Genomic DNA, 19105 nt, shown 5'->3' with positions numbered 1-19105 from the left:
TCTAGAAGGCTGTATGCTCGGCTGTCCACATAGCCCAGAAAGCCATGTGGAGAAGCAGCTCTGAGGGCAGCGGAGAGTTCTGGAAGACATGAAGGGTTAAGCTGGAGTGTTTGACTGCAGCCACTGGTTCTAAAGATCGTGGACTGAGGAAAAAAACAAATCAAAGCATCCATTAGGAAGGGCAGTGAAGAGCAATGGATGGTTCTGGGGAGACTCTGGGGTGCCGTGGTGAAGCAGTGGCTCAACCTGGATGCCATGTCCCTGTGGCAGCTCCCCCTGGGGAATCTGAGGGGACAGGCTCGGTAAAGGGACAGGCTGAGAGCAGAGGGACACGTGGATCTGTGGAAGGAAACGCGGTGGTGCACTTTCAGTCAGAGACAACCTCAGTGGCTGGCCATGCTCAGGAGACACAGAGGGTGCTGCCACTGCAGAGTGGAACCCTTATTGCTCAAAACTTTGTTTCAATAAGAAAAAAAAAATTATCTAAAAATCATCAAAATATGTGTATGCACGTACAAATGCACCAAAATCAAGCCCCCTTTGTCTGTGTCACTAAGATACACTACTAAAAGCAAACACATAAAATGTTTTCATTTATGAATTGGTTAATTAACAGGTTGGGTATTCTTCATGCAAAATGCATGGGACCAGAAGTCTATCAGATTTTCAGTTTGGGGGGGTTGGGAATATTAACATGTACATAGTGAGGTGTCTTGGGGACAGGCCCCCAGCATGAACACTGAGCCCACGAATGTTTTCTATGCACCTGACACGCACAGCCATGTTCTCAGCACACCTGGGTCTCAACTATGGAGCCCACAAGGCCGCTGGGGGTACCATGTCATGGCTCAGGATGTTTCAGGCTTTGGAACACGTTGGGTTTGAGATGCTCAGCCTGTGTCTGTCTATCAGAATACTTTAAAATACGAGTAAGTAACCAACCGTAAAACCAAGCAGCTGGAGCAACAGGCCAACACCTGCTCCTTCCACTGCAGCAAAACACTGCTCAGGATTAAAGTCAGACTAAGCTGCAAGGATCCTGTTAAAATGCAGATCCTCAGCCAAAAGGGTCACAAGTTCAAGCCCTGCTTCGGCAATTGAACAACGTGGCAAGACACTGTCTCAAAATACACAGTAAAAGGGGATAGGGATGTGCTCAGTGCAAAGGCCTTGGGTTCAATCCCCAGAACCCCTGCCCCTCAGATGCAGATTCCAATCTCGGAGGTGTGAGTCCCTCAGGATTGTATCTTCCCCAGTGCTGGAGTCAAACCTAGGGCCTCATGCCAGGCATGTCCTCCACCACAGAGCTGCACCCCATTAATCAACCCCAGGAGATGCTGAGAGGTTCCATCTCCACAGCTCTGTGAGCAGAACTGCAGACAGCACAGAGGAGACCAAGCTGCAACAGTCCCCAAATCTCTCTTGCTGGGTTCATCTTTGGGAACACACACCATTCAGAACAGTCACGGCCAAGCAGGGGTCGTCTTATCACAACACTGGGAACTTTCTACTTCAACACTCAATATTACTGCCTCCTACTCATGCTGGGTGAAGAGGAGGGAAGTAGGGATACAGACTGTATAATCTCAAGGACCCCTGTTGGGGGCAACAGGAGAACACCGACCTTGGAACCCATCACACTGGCTGAAAAGGTACCATAGACATAGTGAGAGGAAGCTAGGGACAGGGTAGGACCCACCAGCAGATGGTTCTGTCTGGCTGGGCAAGTGCGTGTGACTCAGTGTAAGAAGTGGGATTTGAACAAACCCAGTTACTTGTGTTCTGCAAGAAATCCACAGCTGCTGTGGCAGAAGGAGCTTGGAGAGAGAGGCAGAGCTCAGCTCAAGGTCACCCCAGAATCCTGGTGCACCCAGGTCAAAAGCCTGGAGAAACCTATCCGGACAGCCCAGCTGTGGGCTTTTCTGCAGGAGAAACAGGAACACTTCTATCCAGCCTACTTCGCTGGAGCAAAAAGAAGGCTCTGAACAAACAGGGATGGCTAACATGTTACCCACAGTGTATGCAGACGCCCAGAAGATCTTTGTTCAATTAATGATTTGAAATCTCAGATTGTAAATCTGCCTCCAGAGACCGATGCTTCAAAGCCACAACCACAGAGAAGACACTGTTTCTGACCTCTCTTAAGCCCACATTGTTACAGTAACACTCACTCTCTTAGTGGTATTTGAAAATGTTCTCTCAGATTTCTCTACACAAGTCACCAAGCTGTCATCTCTACCTCTCTCTCTTTCAGGCTTTCTGCAACTTTACTGTATCTCCCACCACATAAGCAGTTATAATTAATAAAATTCTTACATCTTATAGAAAGCCACAGCTCCAGAAGTGCTGGAGATGAAATATTTTTATACATAATAGTTATTAACTTGCACATAGAGTAAGCCTGAGGAAATTCATTTTCTAACACTCCCAAAATCATAAGCTCTAGAATCTGTTCTATTTTCTTTTCTTCTCCTCCCCCTCCTCCTCCCCCTCCTCCTCCTCCTCCTTCTCTTCCTCCTCCTCTTCTTCCTCCTCCTCCTTCTTCCTCTCCCCTACCCTCTCTCATTTGCAAGCCAGCACAGGAACATGGTCCAGGCAGAAAACAAGTTGTTTTCACTAAATCAAGTACATTAGGCAGGGAAGATTCTGGTGTGATTCCTGGCTGTGCGAGGGGGTGCTGACCTCACTCTGATGGGCACGCTGAACCTACCAGTCTATACCCACCTGTGTCTCCTCGATGGGGGTAAGGGTTCTCATCCACGTCCTGCACTAAGATGTGGGTCTTCTTCTGAATCTGTACAGGATATTGTGCTGAATCCTTTCTTCCTGCATGTGTTGAATGCATGGCCATGTAGTTCCTGGAAGAATCAGGCCCATTGCAGACCTGGGACTGAGCTCCCCAGGGAAAGTAGGCACCAGTGTGGCCGAAATGCCCTGGGTTTGGGGTGTTTATGAGCACTCAGGAATTTCTGAGGCCTGGGGCAGACCCTAGCTCTGCAGTTTCCTTTATGTGGAAGCAGACTTTGCAGAGACTCGGGCCATCAAAATCTGACTGGCACACTGATGAAACCTTTAAAATCCAGGAAGCTGGTAAGGCTGTGGGATTCTGACTCCCACAGCCTCTGTGCCTGCCAGGGTAAGTCTACTGGACCCAAGTGAGTCCGGTGCTGAACTTGGTTCCAAGCATGGTTCTCATCTGCTCTCTGCTTCCTGCTCCCCAGGAGAAATGGGTCCCTCGAGGCAAGTGTGACCTGCATGTCCTGCGCAGCCCGATGCCCGGTGAGGAAGCCAGCACCATGGATGGCCCCGCTGGGCTGAAGGGTGAGCTGACATGTAGCAAGGTCCTGGACACCGGCCCAAGGAATGGCCTGATCAACACCAGAAACTTCACGGCTGAGAGCAGGGATGGTCTGGTGTCCGTATACCCAACGCCCCAGTACCAGAGCCATCGGAGCATGGACAGTGGTGGGAAAGAGTCTGCACAGCAGCTGCTGGACCCCAATGCCCTGCAGAAGTCAGTGGAGTCACGGTACCGGCCCAACCTCATCCTCTACTCTGAGGGCGTGCTGCGCTCCTGGGGTGATGGTGTGGCCACCGACTGCTGTGAGACCACCTTCATTGAGGACCGGTCACCCACCAAAGACAGCCTGGAGTATCCCGATGGGAAGTTCCTGGACCTCTCACCTGACGATATCAAGATCCACACACTGTCCTACGATGTGGAGGAGGAGGAACTACAGGAGCTGGAGGTCAGAGGATGTGCGGGCTGGGGCAGTGGGTACCTTGATTGGTAGGCACAGCGAGGGTGACACCAACACACAGAGATATGGAGAGATTGAGGTGAGTGTGAAAGATAGAAGGAGCAGAGGAAGGGGAGGGGCACCCAGAACAGGAGCTTCCACTGAGATCACTGGCAGAGGTAATCTCAGGTGATGGCCATGGGGTAGGGCAACAACAGCACCTTACCAGTGAGTCAGATGGGATCCTGCTGTTGACACCCTGGGAGAGGTCGGGCAAAGGGAGCCACATGAGAGGGGACATGTTGTCCCAGAGCCAGACAATGCTGCTGGCATGTGTGTGGGGACTTCTGGGAGGGGCTTTGCCATCTCACAGGGTCCCCTCCCTTGGCATTCCTGAGTTCCTGCCTAGGGAGGATTGGTACCGCTACCACCTGCTGGACAGCATAGCTGTGGAAAGGGAAGTTAGGCTGAACCACTGGATGAGCCATTTCTCCATGGACCCAGCAGCAAGGGGATTGAGTGACTTGCACAGAGATGTGCAGGTTGGGCTCAGGCTGCCCAGCATCCACCTCTTCAGAGGTGTTATAGGGCATTGCAGGAGGCAGCTCCACACCTAAGACACTGTGCTGCTGTGGGACAGTAACCAGAGTCTTCCAAGGAGCTGTGGCAGGGAGGTGACTGTGCTTTGGTCATCTGTGAGAAGCTGGCTTTGAAGCTCAGGAGAGGTATGGTGCGTGTGGTTACAGGGAAAGAAGTTTGCATTTGGCTCAGGTGGACAGCGGTATCTTGGAGGTAGAGGAAGAGGTCTGAACAGGGGAGACATGGGGGAAAGGGGAGGACCCTGAGGCCAAGCATAGGAGATACTGAACTCCTGGGGACAAGGTGGAAGAGACATGCCATGCTGTGTTCTGCCTAAGAGGAAGGAGAGAGCCATGCTGGCCCTGTCAGCCAAGGCCAATGGCCCGGAGCTTTGGAACATGAGGAGTCAAGATGGCTAGAGCAGTGACACAAGCTGAGAATGTTATAAACCACCTGGGCATCTGTGAAGGTGGCCTGACCCTGAGCTCTGTGGGTGGCTGTCCCCATGGGACCCATGTGCAGTGGAAGAGACACAAATGGAGGTCAAGTGGAGCCCACACAGGAAGGCCAGGCTGGGCATGAGTCTAAAGCTATCACCAAGGAGGGAGGGAGGACCAGGCCTGAAGGCCACAGGAGGACAGCACAGCCCAAGGGGCTTCCAGCCAGTAGGGTGGGATGTGGAAGAAAATATGAGTTTGAGCCTCAGAAGGAGCCGCATGTGGCCCTGGTCTCCAAGGGACCATCTTGTTGGGTGGCACTGTGTCAGAGAGAAGGGACTCAGCTCAGCCAGAGCCTGAGGGGGCTGGGAGGGCATCCAGCCCTCTGAGGCCTGAGGATGACAGCAGAGGCCCTTGTGCAGTCTGCCCTGGTGTTATAGGACCAGGCAGAGGAGGTGTCCCATGGCCCACTGTCCCAGGGAGCTCAGCTCTGAGCAGAGCCAGAGGTCACTGTAGAAGCCCCTGGCTCTGCCTCTTGCGGTCAAGGTAACTAGGGGAGTGGCAGGCAATAGGAGAACCCAGATCCAGGACGCAGGGGAGAGAAGTACCAAGGGAAGTGGGGCCCTGCCATCCACCATGGGTTCAGGCCATCACATGCTCCACAGTCTATGAGAAGTGGGAGCCCTTGGTAGGAGCAGCCTGGAGGAAGGGAGAGCCTAGTATATCCCTCATTAGCTTCCTGCCAGCTCCATTACTGCCGAACCCAAGGGAGGCATTTAGAGCAGTGGAATCTGGATGCTCCCACAGGAGTAGCACATCTCATCCACATTTCCGATATCTGTCAGTGAATCCTCACAGCTCTTGTGCACACAGTGGCTGCGCCAAGCACTGCAGGGGCTCAAGGCTCTGCAGGGGCTGGCATCTGTCCAAGGGAGGCACTGTCAGCATGACGTCAGGAGGCTGTACTCGGAGGCCAACTTGTCTGTGCTGCAGGGTGCAAGGTTTTGACAGGCTGTGTACATGTCTGGGGAGATGAACCGTGCCAACAATTATGTTCTTCTGATCCACAATGTTGGGGCAGCCCACAACAGTTTCTAGCAAGATGGCAACAGTGTTCTTACTCATGATAATAGTATCTGCTCATTATTGATGTTTTGGGGGTGAAGTTTGATGACAATGGCAAGATGGAGCATGTGCACATTAATTTCTTGGCCACAAAAGGCCATTCCTAATACCATGGAGAGAATGAGGGGCCTAGACATTAGGCTGCTGCTCAGGCACCAGTGAGACTTTTGGTCCACCTCAAGGAGCTCAGTCAGACCCAGTAGTGTCACCCAGAAACTCCAAGGGGAAGAAAACAGAAGACACTGCAACTGCTCCACCCCTCCAGGGCAGTTTAGACACTGATGGAGGATTTAGGGGCCCCAAGGTAGAGAATGAGGTCTTTTAGGAATTTTATGAAATGAAAGATATTTTCTCAGAAACATTCTTACAGTGTAGTCATGCTGCTTCTTATTCTATTTTTCAACAAATAAAGAAAATGTAGTAACTGACAAGAGGTGTCGTCCTGTATACAGAAACTGACCGGTACTATTTCCTATCCTGTGAAATGATGAAGGGACATATATCAGTTAGCATTTGATACACAACAGATCATCTAGAATGGCCAGGGTTTCTTTATTCAGCTTCTGATTCTAAAGTCAACATGTGCTGGACCCAGCTGTGTGGCTGCCCCCCAGGCCACACAGGCCCTCTTGTTGCTGTAGTCAGCAGCCGAATGGGCTGGGTGGCCATGCATAGGATGCTGGCTGCTGTGGCCCCAATGACAGTGACAATGAGTGGACATGTCCCCTACTCATCCAGGGGGCTGTATCAGGCTTCATCCAGGGGAGCCAGGTCAAGGGTCCCCAGGGCAGCAAGAAAGGGTGATGCCTACTCTCCACAAATTTCCAAGTCTTGCCAAGTCACACATGTTATGGTCTCTTGTCCTAAGCAAGCCATGTGCCAAGCCTGAGTCTCTGTGGGAGGGGCCAGCAGGACCATTTACAACTGCTCCACCCCCAGGTATTCACCAAGGCTGGCTCAGAACTCCACAGGTACTGAGACTGAAAGGCATGGTATTTCATGTAACCTGCCCATGTTCTCCTGACACTTTGAATCATCTCTAGATAAGTTATAAAACCTAACAGAATGTGAATTCTATGTCAATAGTTGCACGGCTTAGGAAATAATGATGAGAAAGGGGATCTGTGCAGACACCCTGTTCTATTATTTTCCATCCACGGTTAGTTGAACATGCAGATGAGAACGCAGGGACACGGGTGTAGCTGACTGCAGAGGAAATGGCCACAACCAGTGCCAGAACCACATCAGAGAACAGAGCCCTGCAGCACCACCTGGTCTTCGGTCACCTCACTGACCAAGTAATAGCAGCCTCTGCCATGCTGTAATGAAAGAGGCATAGAAACATCGATCCAGAGTTTTCTCCAAAGAAAGCTGTACTTCGGGGAGAGGGAAAATGCAATTTTAAGGTCTTGGAATTTCTATAACTTCGTTTGGTCTATAGAAAATCTATACAGTTAACGTCTGAGTGTAGTTTTCCAAAATCCATTGCTGTGGTTAAGAGCCAGAGTGCCTTGGCCATCGCAGGCTCCTCTTCACTCTATGCCCCATGGGCTCCCCTGGCTCTACCAGGACTGGCTCATGACTGGTGTCACACAGGAGGCCCATAGACACTGAACTCACTGACCCATGGCTGCACAGTATCGATGGCGTCTCCACTTGCTTTTGTGGTTGTGGTGGTGGCATGCAGGGTTCCTTCAGCAGCTGTTTCCCAGAAAGTCCAGGAAGGCCCCAGTGACTGAGCAGGCCCTTGAGGTCTCTCCTGTTCTGCTGAAGACAGATGTGCTGATAGTCAAGAGCAGAGCCGGTTGTGACTTCCTATGAGAGGGGGAGGTTCCTGGGCCTCAGAGGGATGTTCAGGACCACGTCCTCCCTCCTCTCAGCTGATCAACGGGCCTCATGGTGGTGCCCTGCAGACACACTGGGTAGGAATAATCAGGCCTGGCATCCAGGGCCCTGGGCCTCCTCACCACTGTGTGACCGGCGCTTCACTCAAATCCATGAGCAATTGAACTCAGCAGCCTCCAGGAACAGCAGCAGCAGGAAGCCACTTCTTCTCACACAAATAAATTCAGGCAGAGAGATTTCAGGCCAAATCATAAAGCAGTTCCACCAAATATACAACTGAGAGTTCGAAGCTGTGAGATGAGTGGTTGGAGCGGGCTGCCGAGCCCCTTGACCTGCTGTGTAGAGACGTCAGCCAAGTGTTGTGACAGTAAACAAGGGCAAAGACCTATATAGCACAGGGACCCCATCAACTAAGCACCACTGTGAGGGCAGATCCTCTTCCTCTCTGAGGAAAGAAAGGGCAAGGGAGATACATGTCCATGGGGCACCTACTCCACATCAGGCACCGTTGTTCATTCTGCCACCTAATCCTCATGATACCAGGGACAGTGACTACTGTCCTCATCCCATGCATGGAGAGGAGGACTTGGGTATTTCCATGGTCATACAGCCTTGTGCGGCAGCCCATGGAACTCACGTAAACCTGCTCATTCAGGCTCAGTCTCCTAAGGATGGTGCTGCTCTTCCTACCTTAGGGAAATGCACATCACAGTAAATTTCTGTGTCGGCAATGTGCCCAAGTCCTCAAATGATGTTTTGCACAGAGATAAACCTGGGATACTGAAGGCCCTTTTCCCCTCCTGAGAATATTCTTCGGACACTAGGAGATCCAATACCTTTGAGGGTCTCCTCATGTAAAGATAGAGCTTGAAGCTCACAGACCATCAGGAGCAGTGTGGCACTCACCTCTGCATCTCTCACAGGCAAGAAGAAAGAGGCTGTAACAAGAATTTGAAGAAAATCAAAAAGCCTGAGAGGCAGAACAATAACACCCACCAAAAACAAAACATCTGACCCAGAGGAACCAGAAAGATTTCAGAAATAAAGGACAGCATTTTAAAATCTCTCTTTCATAGCTTCAGGACATTCCAGGGCTGACTGAGGTAGGGATTATGTTGGGTTCTGTTTCATTTGTTTGCTTAGCTCACAGCTCTAGTAGAACCTCAGTGCATTGTAGAGCAGGAGAGGTAGAAATGAGCTTGCTCTCACTGTGCTCTGGGGCTGGGAGAGAGCGCTTGTTATCCTGGCCTTTGTGGTTAAGACTGACACTAGCTCTGGTTTTTGTAGATAACCTTAATCAGCATTAGGAAGTTCCCTTTCTCAATACTCTGTTGAACAGTTCATTTTTTTAAATCAAAAATTCATGTTCAGTTTGGCAAATATTTTTCTCTATTCTGGTATTGGTGTGTGTGGTGTCGCCATCTGAGGAGGAGCAGGAGTGCCCAGTGTCTTAGTTACTTTTCTCTAGACTAAAGGCAAAATACCCAACAACCAAAGTTAAAAGAGGAAAGGTTTACTTAGCTCCCAGTTCACAGAGGTTTCAGCTCATAGTTGGCTAGCTCCAAGGCAGAATGGCATGGCACAGGGGCATCACAGAGGAGAAACAGTCCACAGCAAGCAGGCAGGCAAGAGCAAGCAAGGGATGACCACAGCTGTTTCTGTCCTTTATGTCTTATCCAGGCTGCTTAGGATGGGTAGCACTCACACCCTTAATCCTAGTGCTTTTGACCTTAGCAATGTAGTTCCAGCATCACACACTCTGGATCCACACACCTCTAAAAAAGCCCCACCTATGGCCACATAAAGCCTTGGTGGGACATCCAAACACAGCCACCACATCCAGATAATAAACTCACTTGCTGTTGCAATGCAAGTGGACACCCTGCACATTCCCTGAGGCACTTTTGCCACACCAAGGAACAAGCCAGTCAAAACAACACATACTGGGAATAAGAAATACCATTCATTTCTCAGACCCATACAGATCCAGTGTCTTGAGTAGCTGTTATGTCACAATTGTAGATAGGAGCCAGCCTCTGACCACCTCAGCAGAGAGAGCATTTGCTGGGAAACTGGACTCTCTTCCCTCTGTGAGATTGTAATTGTTATAATGAAATCTGGCTTTTCTATATTTAGAACTCTGCCTGTACTTTAACATGGTAATTGTGACAGATGTAGTTTGAATAACAATGAAGAAGGTCTGTAACTTTGATGGATCTCCTCCATACTCCATTTTGTATAAACACTGGTAGAAATTTTATTGAAAAAACCAAGGGGCTGGGATGTATCTCAGTGGTAGAGGTCATGCTCAGCATGCATGAGGCCCTGGGATCAATCCCCATCACTGCAAAAAACAACAGAAACCCAGGACAGATGAGAAGAATGCTTTAGGTCCCTGTTACATAGATTTTCTCAATGGCTGATTAAAACATCTCTGGACAGCCCACTCCCTTCCACACTTTAATGACTCAGGAATGTGTGTTATGTATGAAATGCCAATATTTCCTCAGTGATTAGCCTGACAACTTTCAGAATATCAATCAATTCAACCTATGTTGACGAAAACATCTGCTTCTACTCATCATATCTAAAATCAAAACAGAAAATAGAGATCCAGGTGGCAGGCATCCAGGGTAAGTGGGAGAAATGCGTACAACACTGAGACCCAAAGGCAAGCCTAACTTTCATCTTAGCAATATCTTCCTATTTGTTCTCTAAGAACTCATTTCAAAGTCTCCTACAAGCGTGGAGAATCTACACTTGAAATGTGTATGATTAACATACTTGGGGCATATCATGAGTTCACATGGACAGGAAGAAACAGTAGCAGGTGCTAGTTCAATAGCTGCTAGGTCATGCAGTAGGTGTCTGTGCTAGGTCATGCAGTAAGTGCTAGGAAAGTATGAGCTAGGTTATGCAGTAGGGGCTGGATCAGTAGGTGTTAGGTCACACAGCGGGTAATAAATAGGTCAGTAGGTACTAGATTATGCAGACCTAGTGCCCGCTGTTCTGGGGTTGGAAAAGTTGGGTTTCCTAACTAATCAACAGAGGCATTGTGTTAGAGAAGCCATGCCTTTTAAAATCAAGGCTGAGGAGAGTGTGAGGGGAGTGGCTCCAGGAGGAGACACTGCCCACAGCTGCAGTCCGGGCTCCTTAGTTCTTCTGACCACTTCTGGGCCTTGGTGTCAGGAAGCTGCCACCCTGTGACTCAGCGTGGTGCGGAGTCAGATTTCTATACTTCCAGAAAGAAAAAATATCGACACCTTGCATCCTAGAAGTTCATTTAGGAGTCTGAAATGAGGAACTATTTCAAATTTGGACATGGCTAATTGAGGGGCAACAAGATCTAATGGGCCAAATACTAGAAATAAAATATGCCAGTACAAGCTAGTACTTCTGGGAGAGTATGTTGTTGGCAAATCAAGCCTAGTGCTTCATTTTGTGAAAGGCCAGTTTCATGAATTTCAAGAGAGTACCGTGGGGACTGCTTTTCTAACCCACACTGCATGTCTTTTTGACACAACAGTCAAGTTTGAAATGTGGGATACAGCTGGTCAAGAACGATACCATAGCCCAGCACCAATGTACTACAGAAGCGCACAAGCAGCCTTAGTTGTATATGATATCACAAATGAGGAATCTTTTGCAAGAGCAAAAAACTAGGTTAAAGAACTTGAGAAGCAAACAAGTCCTAACATTGTAATAGCTTTATTGGGGAATAAGGCTAATCTAGCAAATAAAAGAGCTGCAGATTTCCAGGAAGCACAGTCCTATGCAGATGACAACAGTCTATTATTCATGATAACATCAGCTAAAACATCAGTGAATGTAAATGAAATATTCATGGCAATAGCTAAAAAATTACCAAAGAATGAACCACAGAATCCAGGAGCAAATTCTGCTAGAGGAAGAGGAGCAGACCTCACTGAACCCCTACACAACCAACCAGAGGTCAGTTCTGTAGTAGCTAAACCTCCAGTTAGAACTAGCTGGAATATTCTGCTTCCTAAAAGTTAAATAATCATGGAACTGGAGCATTTAACCAGCCCAGTATGACTCCTCAAAACAAGAGACTTATGATAGAGTCAAGTTTCTAATGCAGAATTATTTTAAGTGTTTTGAACTTAATTTTTAATAACATGCATGCGTCCCTCTGACTAGTGTTTCTGCCATAGAAGGGAAAAGTGAGATCTGTGTGTACTTGTTTCACTGGAAAATTGGAAGGAATCATTTCTCATCATTAGGGATAAAGACAGAAGACTATCTGGACCCACAGTTAGCGATCCAGTTTCTCTAAACTGGAACAGTCATCATCTGTGAAAAAATTAGAAATTATTGATTTGATCTTTCTGAAAAAAAATTTTTAGAAAGAGATTATAAAGATATTTATGCCTAGCTACAGTATTCAGGTAAACTTTCTCCTCTTATCTAAGATGTACATTCCACATTTTATTAAGTTAGGGCCGGGAATTTTAGCTCAGTGGTTCCGCCTCTTGCCTCACAAGCACAAGGTCCCAAGTTCAATCCCCAGTACCCAAAAAAGCACATTTTATTAAGTTAGCCACAAAAAAACAGTCCCCCTTCTCCAGGAAGAAAGGGAATATTAATAGCATCTAAGTTATAGCCACTCTTTTTTTTTTTTTCTCTAAATGGGATGAAGTCAAATGTTAACTCCACCCTGTTTAGGAATACGAAAACTAGTAGATGCATTTTAATGAATAGTGTTCCCTCCGTGTGCGCTCTTCAACAGAAATGAAGCAAACCAGGTATCTGATTTTTTTTAATCACTGCTGGCCATTACATAGGTCTTGCTGGCAGGCAGGGAAGAGGCTTTTGTTCCCTTGGGACTAATACAGTCAGGGCACTAATAATTATGTACATTCAAACTTGATTGTCTTTAAATTTTCTCTACAGCTACTGTAAATAGGGTACTGCATTGTAGCCTCCGTGTATGTTTATTATTTTTCTGTAATATTTAAAAGTTGTTCAAAAATATACAAAATGTACAGTCGCTAAATCAGCTAATTCTTTCTCCTACTCTTTGAAAAAAAGGCGCTTCAGTTCCTACATGGCTAGAGCCATAATAAGCAATGTATCTGTAATTTGTAACGTAAGTATTGCAATGTCAGTAACAATCTTGCAGCCTTGTTCTTCAAAGTCCACTTTATTTTTATAAATTCCATATATTGCAGTAATTTGGGGGTTATTTTTCATTATATGAAAACTACCATGTGTCAGATATAATCTATTTAAGGGTCGAACTCCTAGCAGACCTCTTGCACATTTTCCAGTAATTGAGAATTAGCAAAGAAAAGAGTTCACCAGTGTTGTTTTATTTTGAGGTGCTCAGATTGGAATAAAGTGGTATAAAAAGCAAAAGAAAAGAAAAGGAAATCCAGGCTGAGGGGACTCTATCCCTGCATTAGTCTCCAGGGGACACAGGAGCCTGAGCTACTGGCCAGTGTTCTCATTCACTTGGAAGAAACAGAGCCGGAAGCACGTGAGAAGCCATCACCAGGAGTGGCTGAGTGGCCCTATCTGCGGTGTCTTTAGAGCCGAGTCCCACCCACAGTCAGCAATAGAGACACCTGTGCAGGAGCTGTCCCTGAAGCTGCAGTCCACACAGGAAGAACACTGTGTTAGTTACTTTTCTCTCCTTGCTGAGAGAAAATACCTGGCACCAAAAGTTAAAAGGGAAGGGGTTTATTTGGCTTAGAGTTCATAGAGGATTCAGTCCATAACCAGCCAGCTCCAAGACAAGGACGACAAACAGGCCTCACACAGGAGAAACAACATGGCTCACACAAGGTAGCAAAGGCAACAAGGGACCTTCACCGAGTCTTTTTGACTCTTTCATCCCATCCAGACTACTGGGAATAGGGCGGTGCTAAACCACTCGCTCACGTGTAGTGATTTAGTAACCACATGCCCTTAGTCCCAGCACATTCCAGATTCAGCTACCTCTGACCAGATGAGGCTTTGGGGGGACACCCAAACCCAAACCTTAACAGTCACCCTCCTCTCCTGCCTGGGAGAGGCCTCTTTCCCAGAAAGGTGCAAGGCTGTGACAGAGAAGTGGCCTCTGTGCAGTTTAAAGCATCTGGTCAGGACAGAAGCTCCTGCTGCCCAGCAGGGTGTGGTAGAAAAATGTTCAGAGCCTAGGGATGCATTCACACTGCGCACAAATACATCTGTGAGCAAAGCAATCGCAAGCTTCCTGTGAGGTCTGGAGGTGGAGGACAGCGATTAGGGACCTCTGCTGGGGAAAGACAGGTGGGAGCTCACAGGGGCGTGAAGGGCTACGGGCCACAGAGCAAATGAGTGTGGAAAGAAAGGAGGGAAGGAGTATGTGGAGAAACACAATGCGCTGCTTGGCATCCAAGCCTCACATGCCACGTTGCCACTGAAGTATGGATGCACCGTGCAGATTTAAGCACCCCCAGGGATAAGAATGGTCCTCAGGGAGAGGTAGTGTCAGGTGGGAGGCCACCTGCAACTAGAAGACACGGGCCCAAAGTTGGCAGGGCCAGTGCTTGGAGTGTGGCTGCATTTTTGCTTCAAGAAACTCCCTGGAGATGGAAATGTGCTCATGAGAGACTTGCACTGTGCTTTCCTCTGTCAATCAGGATGATTGTTTCAGCTGGAACCATCCCTGTACACAGCTGGGTCGCCTGACAGCAGATGAACGGGGCCAGTCCCCGTAACTCTGGGTGTCTCTTCAGCGGTGTCTCTGACCCCTGCATCGCATTTCCTCCTACTGCAGCAGGACTTCTGACAGTCAGCTCTGTGATCTGATGACACAGGACCCAGGGGGTGGCTGAAGGAGCCGCTGCCCAGCAATAGAAACAAACAGCTGGCATCTGCTGATCATGATCAGAAAGCACAGGTGGGAAGCTGGGAGGATGGTTTCAGTGATTTGAATTTGTTTTTCCCCAGAGTGGTGATGTTGGACCATAGAAGAGGCCCGATGGGGTGTCATTAGCTCAGTGGGAGCATCACTCTCAGGACAGGGTCAGATGGCCTCAGGGACACCTTGAGTCCTCCAGCCATTTCTGCTCTTAGCTTCCTCAATGCCCTCTGTGTGATCTTGCCTCTGTGTTCCTTGCCACTACAATGCTGCCACCTCCGTGTGAGATGGGAAAGCCCATGCCATGCTGTTTGGACTCTCTGCCCCCAAACTGTGAGCTAAGGAAACCTGTTCTCTTTATAAAGTATCCAGCCTGAAGCACTTTGTTACAGCATTGGAAATGGACTGCTAAGAAATGAGGAATCCCTGTATTTCCATAGGCACAGATGGGCTGCTAGAGGTCAGGGCAGATGCAGCCACATCAGGAGGTGACACAGAGCCGAGGGAGGAGAGGGCAGTACTTTCAGGCTCTGACTCGGTGTGAATGCAGACCCTGGAGGGGCTCTCTGGATGACAGCACCTCCTCCACAACGTCCTGAGTCAAGTTGCCTCCCAAGATTGAAGAACCCCAGGTGTGGCTATGTGGAGCCCAGGAGGAGCTCACCCAACGGGCTCCACATGGGCCCCTCATGGAAATGGCCTCACCCTCTGTGGGGAAGCAGGAAGCACCCACCCTGCAGAGCCAGCTGTCAGAAGTGACAGTGCCCCATTGTCTCCCAATACATGGCAGATAAATCCGGCCCACACTGACGGCTTTCCCCACCATGCTGTGACTGTACTCCCACCACACAGCAGGTTTCTACAAGGGGCAAAAAGGCCAAGGGAAGACACTTGGCACCAGCCACCTGTGGTGGGACGCTCTCTCCAGCTCTGAAGCATTGTTAAGGCCCTGAGTCCAGAAGCCCCTAAGTGAGCCCCAGACACAGCTTTCCCAAGACTGTGGTGACTCACTGAGGGACTCACCACTGGGAAGGGTGACGTCACACCTGAACTCCCGATCCCAGGCTTTTCCTATTCCTCCATATTGACTAACCTCTACCCTAAAGTCACATTGACACAAAGCCTCTACAATCAGAGCCCAGGTCTGGGGATTTAGCTCAGTGGTTCCTCTACCTGCCTTGCAAACACAAGGTCCAGAGTTCGATCCCCAGTACCAAAAATAAACAAATAAAGAAAATCAGAGCCCAAACCCCCAGCTTCCTCCTAAAATTTTGTAAATATTATTCCCAAAGAAAATATGCAAGTTTTCAAGAACAGTAAGGCCCTGTCAGTAGGTGCAGAGGTGTCCAGAGGCTGCTACCTCCAGCTCGCTTTACAGAGTGCCTAAGGACCAGATCTGTGAGAGTGGACCAGAAGATGAACGGTGGCTTGTATGGGGTAAAGTTGGCACAGTAGTCCTGTGGACAATAGAACCCAAGCAGTGGGTTCACGAACATTTGTAGAATAGCTCTTTAACTGCTCCATGGGCTCTACGTGTTAAAAATGCATGTTGGTGCAGGCAGAAATGGGATGCTGTCTTTGCACATTTATTAATGCATTCATTTTAACCCACTATGTGAAGACGTTCGCACACCAAGTTCATGGTTCAGGCAACAGAGTCCACATGGACAAACACCTGCTCTCAGGATGAGCGCTCACCACACAGAGGTATAGCGGTGCCTCTCTGAAAAAGACATGAGCCATTGCCCCAGAAGATAAAGTGCTTAACACCAAGCTCAGAAGGAAACAGAAGAAAGAGTAGATAAACCTGAGCTCATCGAGTTTAAAACTCTTGTCCTGCAAAAGGCTCTGTCAGGATGGCAGGCTACAGAGTGGGAGGCAAATATTTACAAATCCCGAATCTGACAAGAATTTTTATGTGCAATATATAAAAAGCTCTAAGCTCAAACGTAAGAAATAAAACAATGCAATGTAAAACTTGGCAAAAGTTTGGAACAGACACTTGGTCAGAGACCATACGTCAGGGACCCTTAGCCATAGGGAAGCACAGACCAAACCTGCAATCAGATGTCGGCACGCACTGGAAAAGGCGAGGGTGCAGAGCAAGGAGAGCCCACATACATGGCGGTGGGAGCACCACTCTGGAAAACAGCTTGTCAGCTTCTTACAAAGTTAAATAAACACCCGTGAGCCAGCCCTCCCACACCTGTGTATTTAAGGAAATAAAACCTTATGTTCGCAGAAAACCTGTACAAATAAATTGGCAGCATTTATTTCTAATCATGCAAAACTGGAAAACCCAAGCACCCTCAGCGGATGAGTGGAGAAGTGCATTGTGGCACTTCCTTGCTGTGGGAATATTACAAAGGAAGGAAAAGAGAATGGTCTGCAGAGGTATTCAGACGTCTGTGTATCTCAGGGTGCTGTGCTGAGTGGAAAGCTGTATGACCTTCTCAAAGAACAGCACTAAGCACAGACAACAGCTGAGTGATGAGGGAGGGTGTGGCCAGCAGAAGGGACAAGGCAGGTGGTTGTTGCCCTGGTTACATGAATGCAAGCATGGCCCCCAGACCCACAGAGCTGTACACTTCAAACCCACAAGGGAGGCCAATGCCCCATCTGCAGCTGGGTCAGAAGAGCAGTGCCAGCCCCAGCACCACCTGGCTTTGGCAGTGACACTCTAGTAATATAAGATAAGTTGAGGGAAGTGGTACTCTGTGCTATCTCTGAATTTCTACAGGAACTATGTCTATTTTTGAAACATTTTTATGAGTCTAAAATTATTTTAAAGAGTATATGTGCATACAAGTTATTTGAAGGTGTGTACATTACATATGCTTGGGGATAACTTATGAATATATATATATACCCATCATACATACATAGATAAGGTCACTGTTAATGAAGTTTAACATTCTTTTTGTAGTCTTTAGACTATAACTACAAATATAGTTTAATATAACAATGCTTCACAACACTGAACCAAAAAAGTTATATTTTAATGGCAGACCCTTGATTACCCAGAACACTCCAGCTGTCGCTTAATAAATACAGAGATTTACTATAACTGGATTTGTACAGTGGCTACTGATGGCTTGGAAAATACATCTTCCAAGCTAAGGAGCCACCTAGGGCACAGGATGTCTTGCTTGTGGGCTATGGCTGGGTGGGCTGAGAGGAGCCAGGCAGGTGACTTTGGGATCATGTGACAGGGGAGGAAGAGACAGATCTTCCCTAGGAAGTGGCCAATGGCTGGAGCACAGGCACCCAGGTGGCAATGCCTTCAGCCCAGGATCAAGACCAGGGTGGGCGGGAGGGTGGGGCACTGGTGGCACACGGGGTACATGTAGCTGCTAGGCTCCTCTGGGAATAGTAACCATGGTTCATCTGTCCCTCTCAGCATCAGGAATGAGCCTGCCCACCCTGGGGCTTGCAGGCCATTTGCTGGCCACATGAGCAGTGCAGATGGACTGGTGCCCTAACCCCGGGTTTCTCCTTACTCCTGAGCACTCTGTCCCTTCTCACTCTCAAGCCTGCCTGTCCTATGGGTGCCATTGTAATGGCACAAGTGAGCCATCTTCCCCCATGGCCTTGCCCTCTGGGGCCTGCCTTTCAGAACAGAAGTGAGAAAACGCTGTGGTTCCCTTGCAGCTGAGCAGCTTCCCTGTGAGCATAAGAAGGGGACAAACTTTATGAAATCCCAAATGGCCATGCTGCATGAATTATTCATGCATCATATAAAGAGAATTCAATAGTTTTTCATTTTTTCCAGTATTGCTCACAATACTTCCATTGAAGCACAATTGAAAAACAGGGAAAAAAATTGTTTTTGATTCTTAATCCCCAAAGGAAAAGAATTCAATTTAAGACATAATTTTTCCTACAAAGATAGAACACTTTCAAGGGTTGTTTTTTTTCTTTACTTTTTATTTTTGAGATAATTGCAGACATAAAGAAAAATTGCAACTATAATAGAGCTTGTTTGATCTTTGGTTTCCTGAAATCTTAAGAGATTACCATCCTTGCTCCCTATTAATATACATATTTTCTACTGTTTGCAAGGATGTTATAGACATGTTATTGCTGTACCTTTAAACAAACCATGTGTATTTTCTAAAAAGAAGTTCTGTTATAAAACTCAGGAAACTAACATCGTTACACTTCTGTCTTCCAGAGACCACATTCAAATGTCTGCAGTTCTTTGATTACTGCCCTTTATAGCACAAGACAGAGACCCAGACCAGGCCCCTCTGGGATCTCACCCTGCCTTTTCTTGCTGTGTCTCCCTCTTCCTCTTTAAGCCAAAGGGGACCTTTTTGTCATCCCTGCTGCTGGGGACCTTGACTCCTTGCAGACGAAGGGCCAGTTTTATGACTCCTGGGTTTGCCTAGTAACCTTTATGGCAGGGTTCCGGTTACCATGTTTCCTTTCTATTGGCACCCATCTGCCCTATGTCCCGGGGAGTCCGTGCACATGTGCATCACATCTTAGTCACATTTACTCCTCCAGCCTCCCCTCCCCCACCTCCTGCT

The 19105-nt window shown here is 48.0% G+C and overlaps 1 protein-coding gene and 1 pseudogene across 2 annotated transcripts in view; both read left to right on the top strand.

The window, feature by feature from the left end:
* Positions 1-19105, top strand: part of Syndig1 (synapse differentiation inducing 1) — a 118101-nt gene that overhangs the window by 41972 nt on the left and 57024 nt on the right. For both annotated transcript variants that reach the window (XM_010625608.2, XM_010625607.2), the window contains exon 2: positions 3222-3749. In XM_010625608.2, the coding sequence (XP_010623910.1) occupies positions 3273-3749 (477 nt within the window). In that variant the 5' untranslated portion in view covers positions 3222-3272. The remainder of the gene's footprint in view (positions 1-3221; positions 3750-19105) is intronic.
* On the top strand, positions 11048-11697 carry LOC104863250 (annotated as a pseudogene).

Source organism: Fukomys damarensis, unplaced genomic scaffold (assembly GCF_012274545.1).
Source record: "Fukomys damarensis isolate Sample0158 unplaced genomic scaffold, DMR_v1.0_HiC HiC_scaffold_7, whole genome shotgun sequence".
Classification (NCBI taxonomy): domain Eukaryota; kingdom Metazoa; phylum Chordata; class Mammalia; order Rodentia; family Bathyergidae; genus Fukomys; species Fukomys damarensis.
The sequence above is the reverse complement of the archived record's forward strand: the minus strand, read 5'-3'. Positions and strand labels throughout refer to the sequence as shown.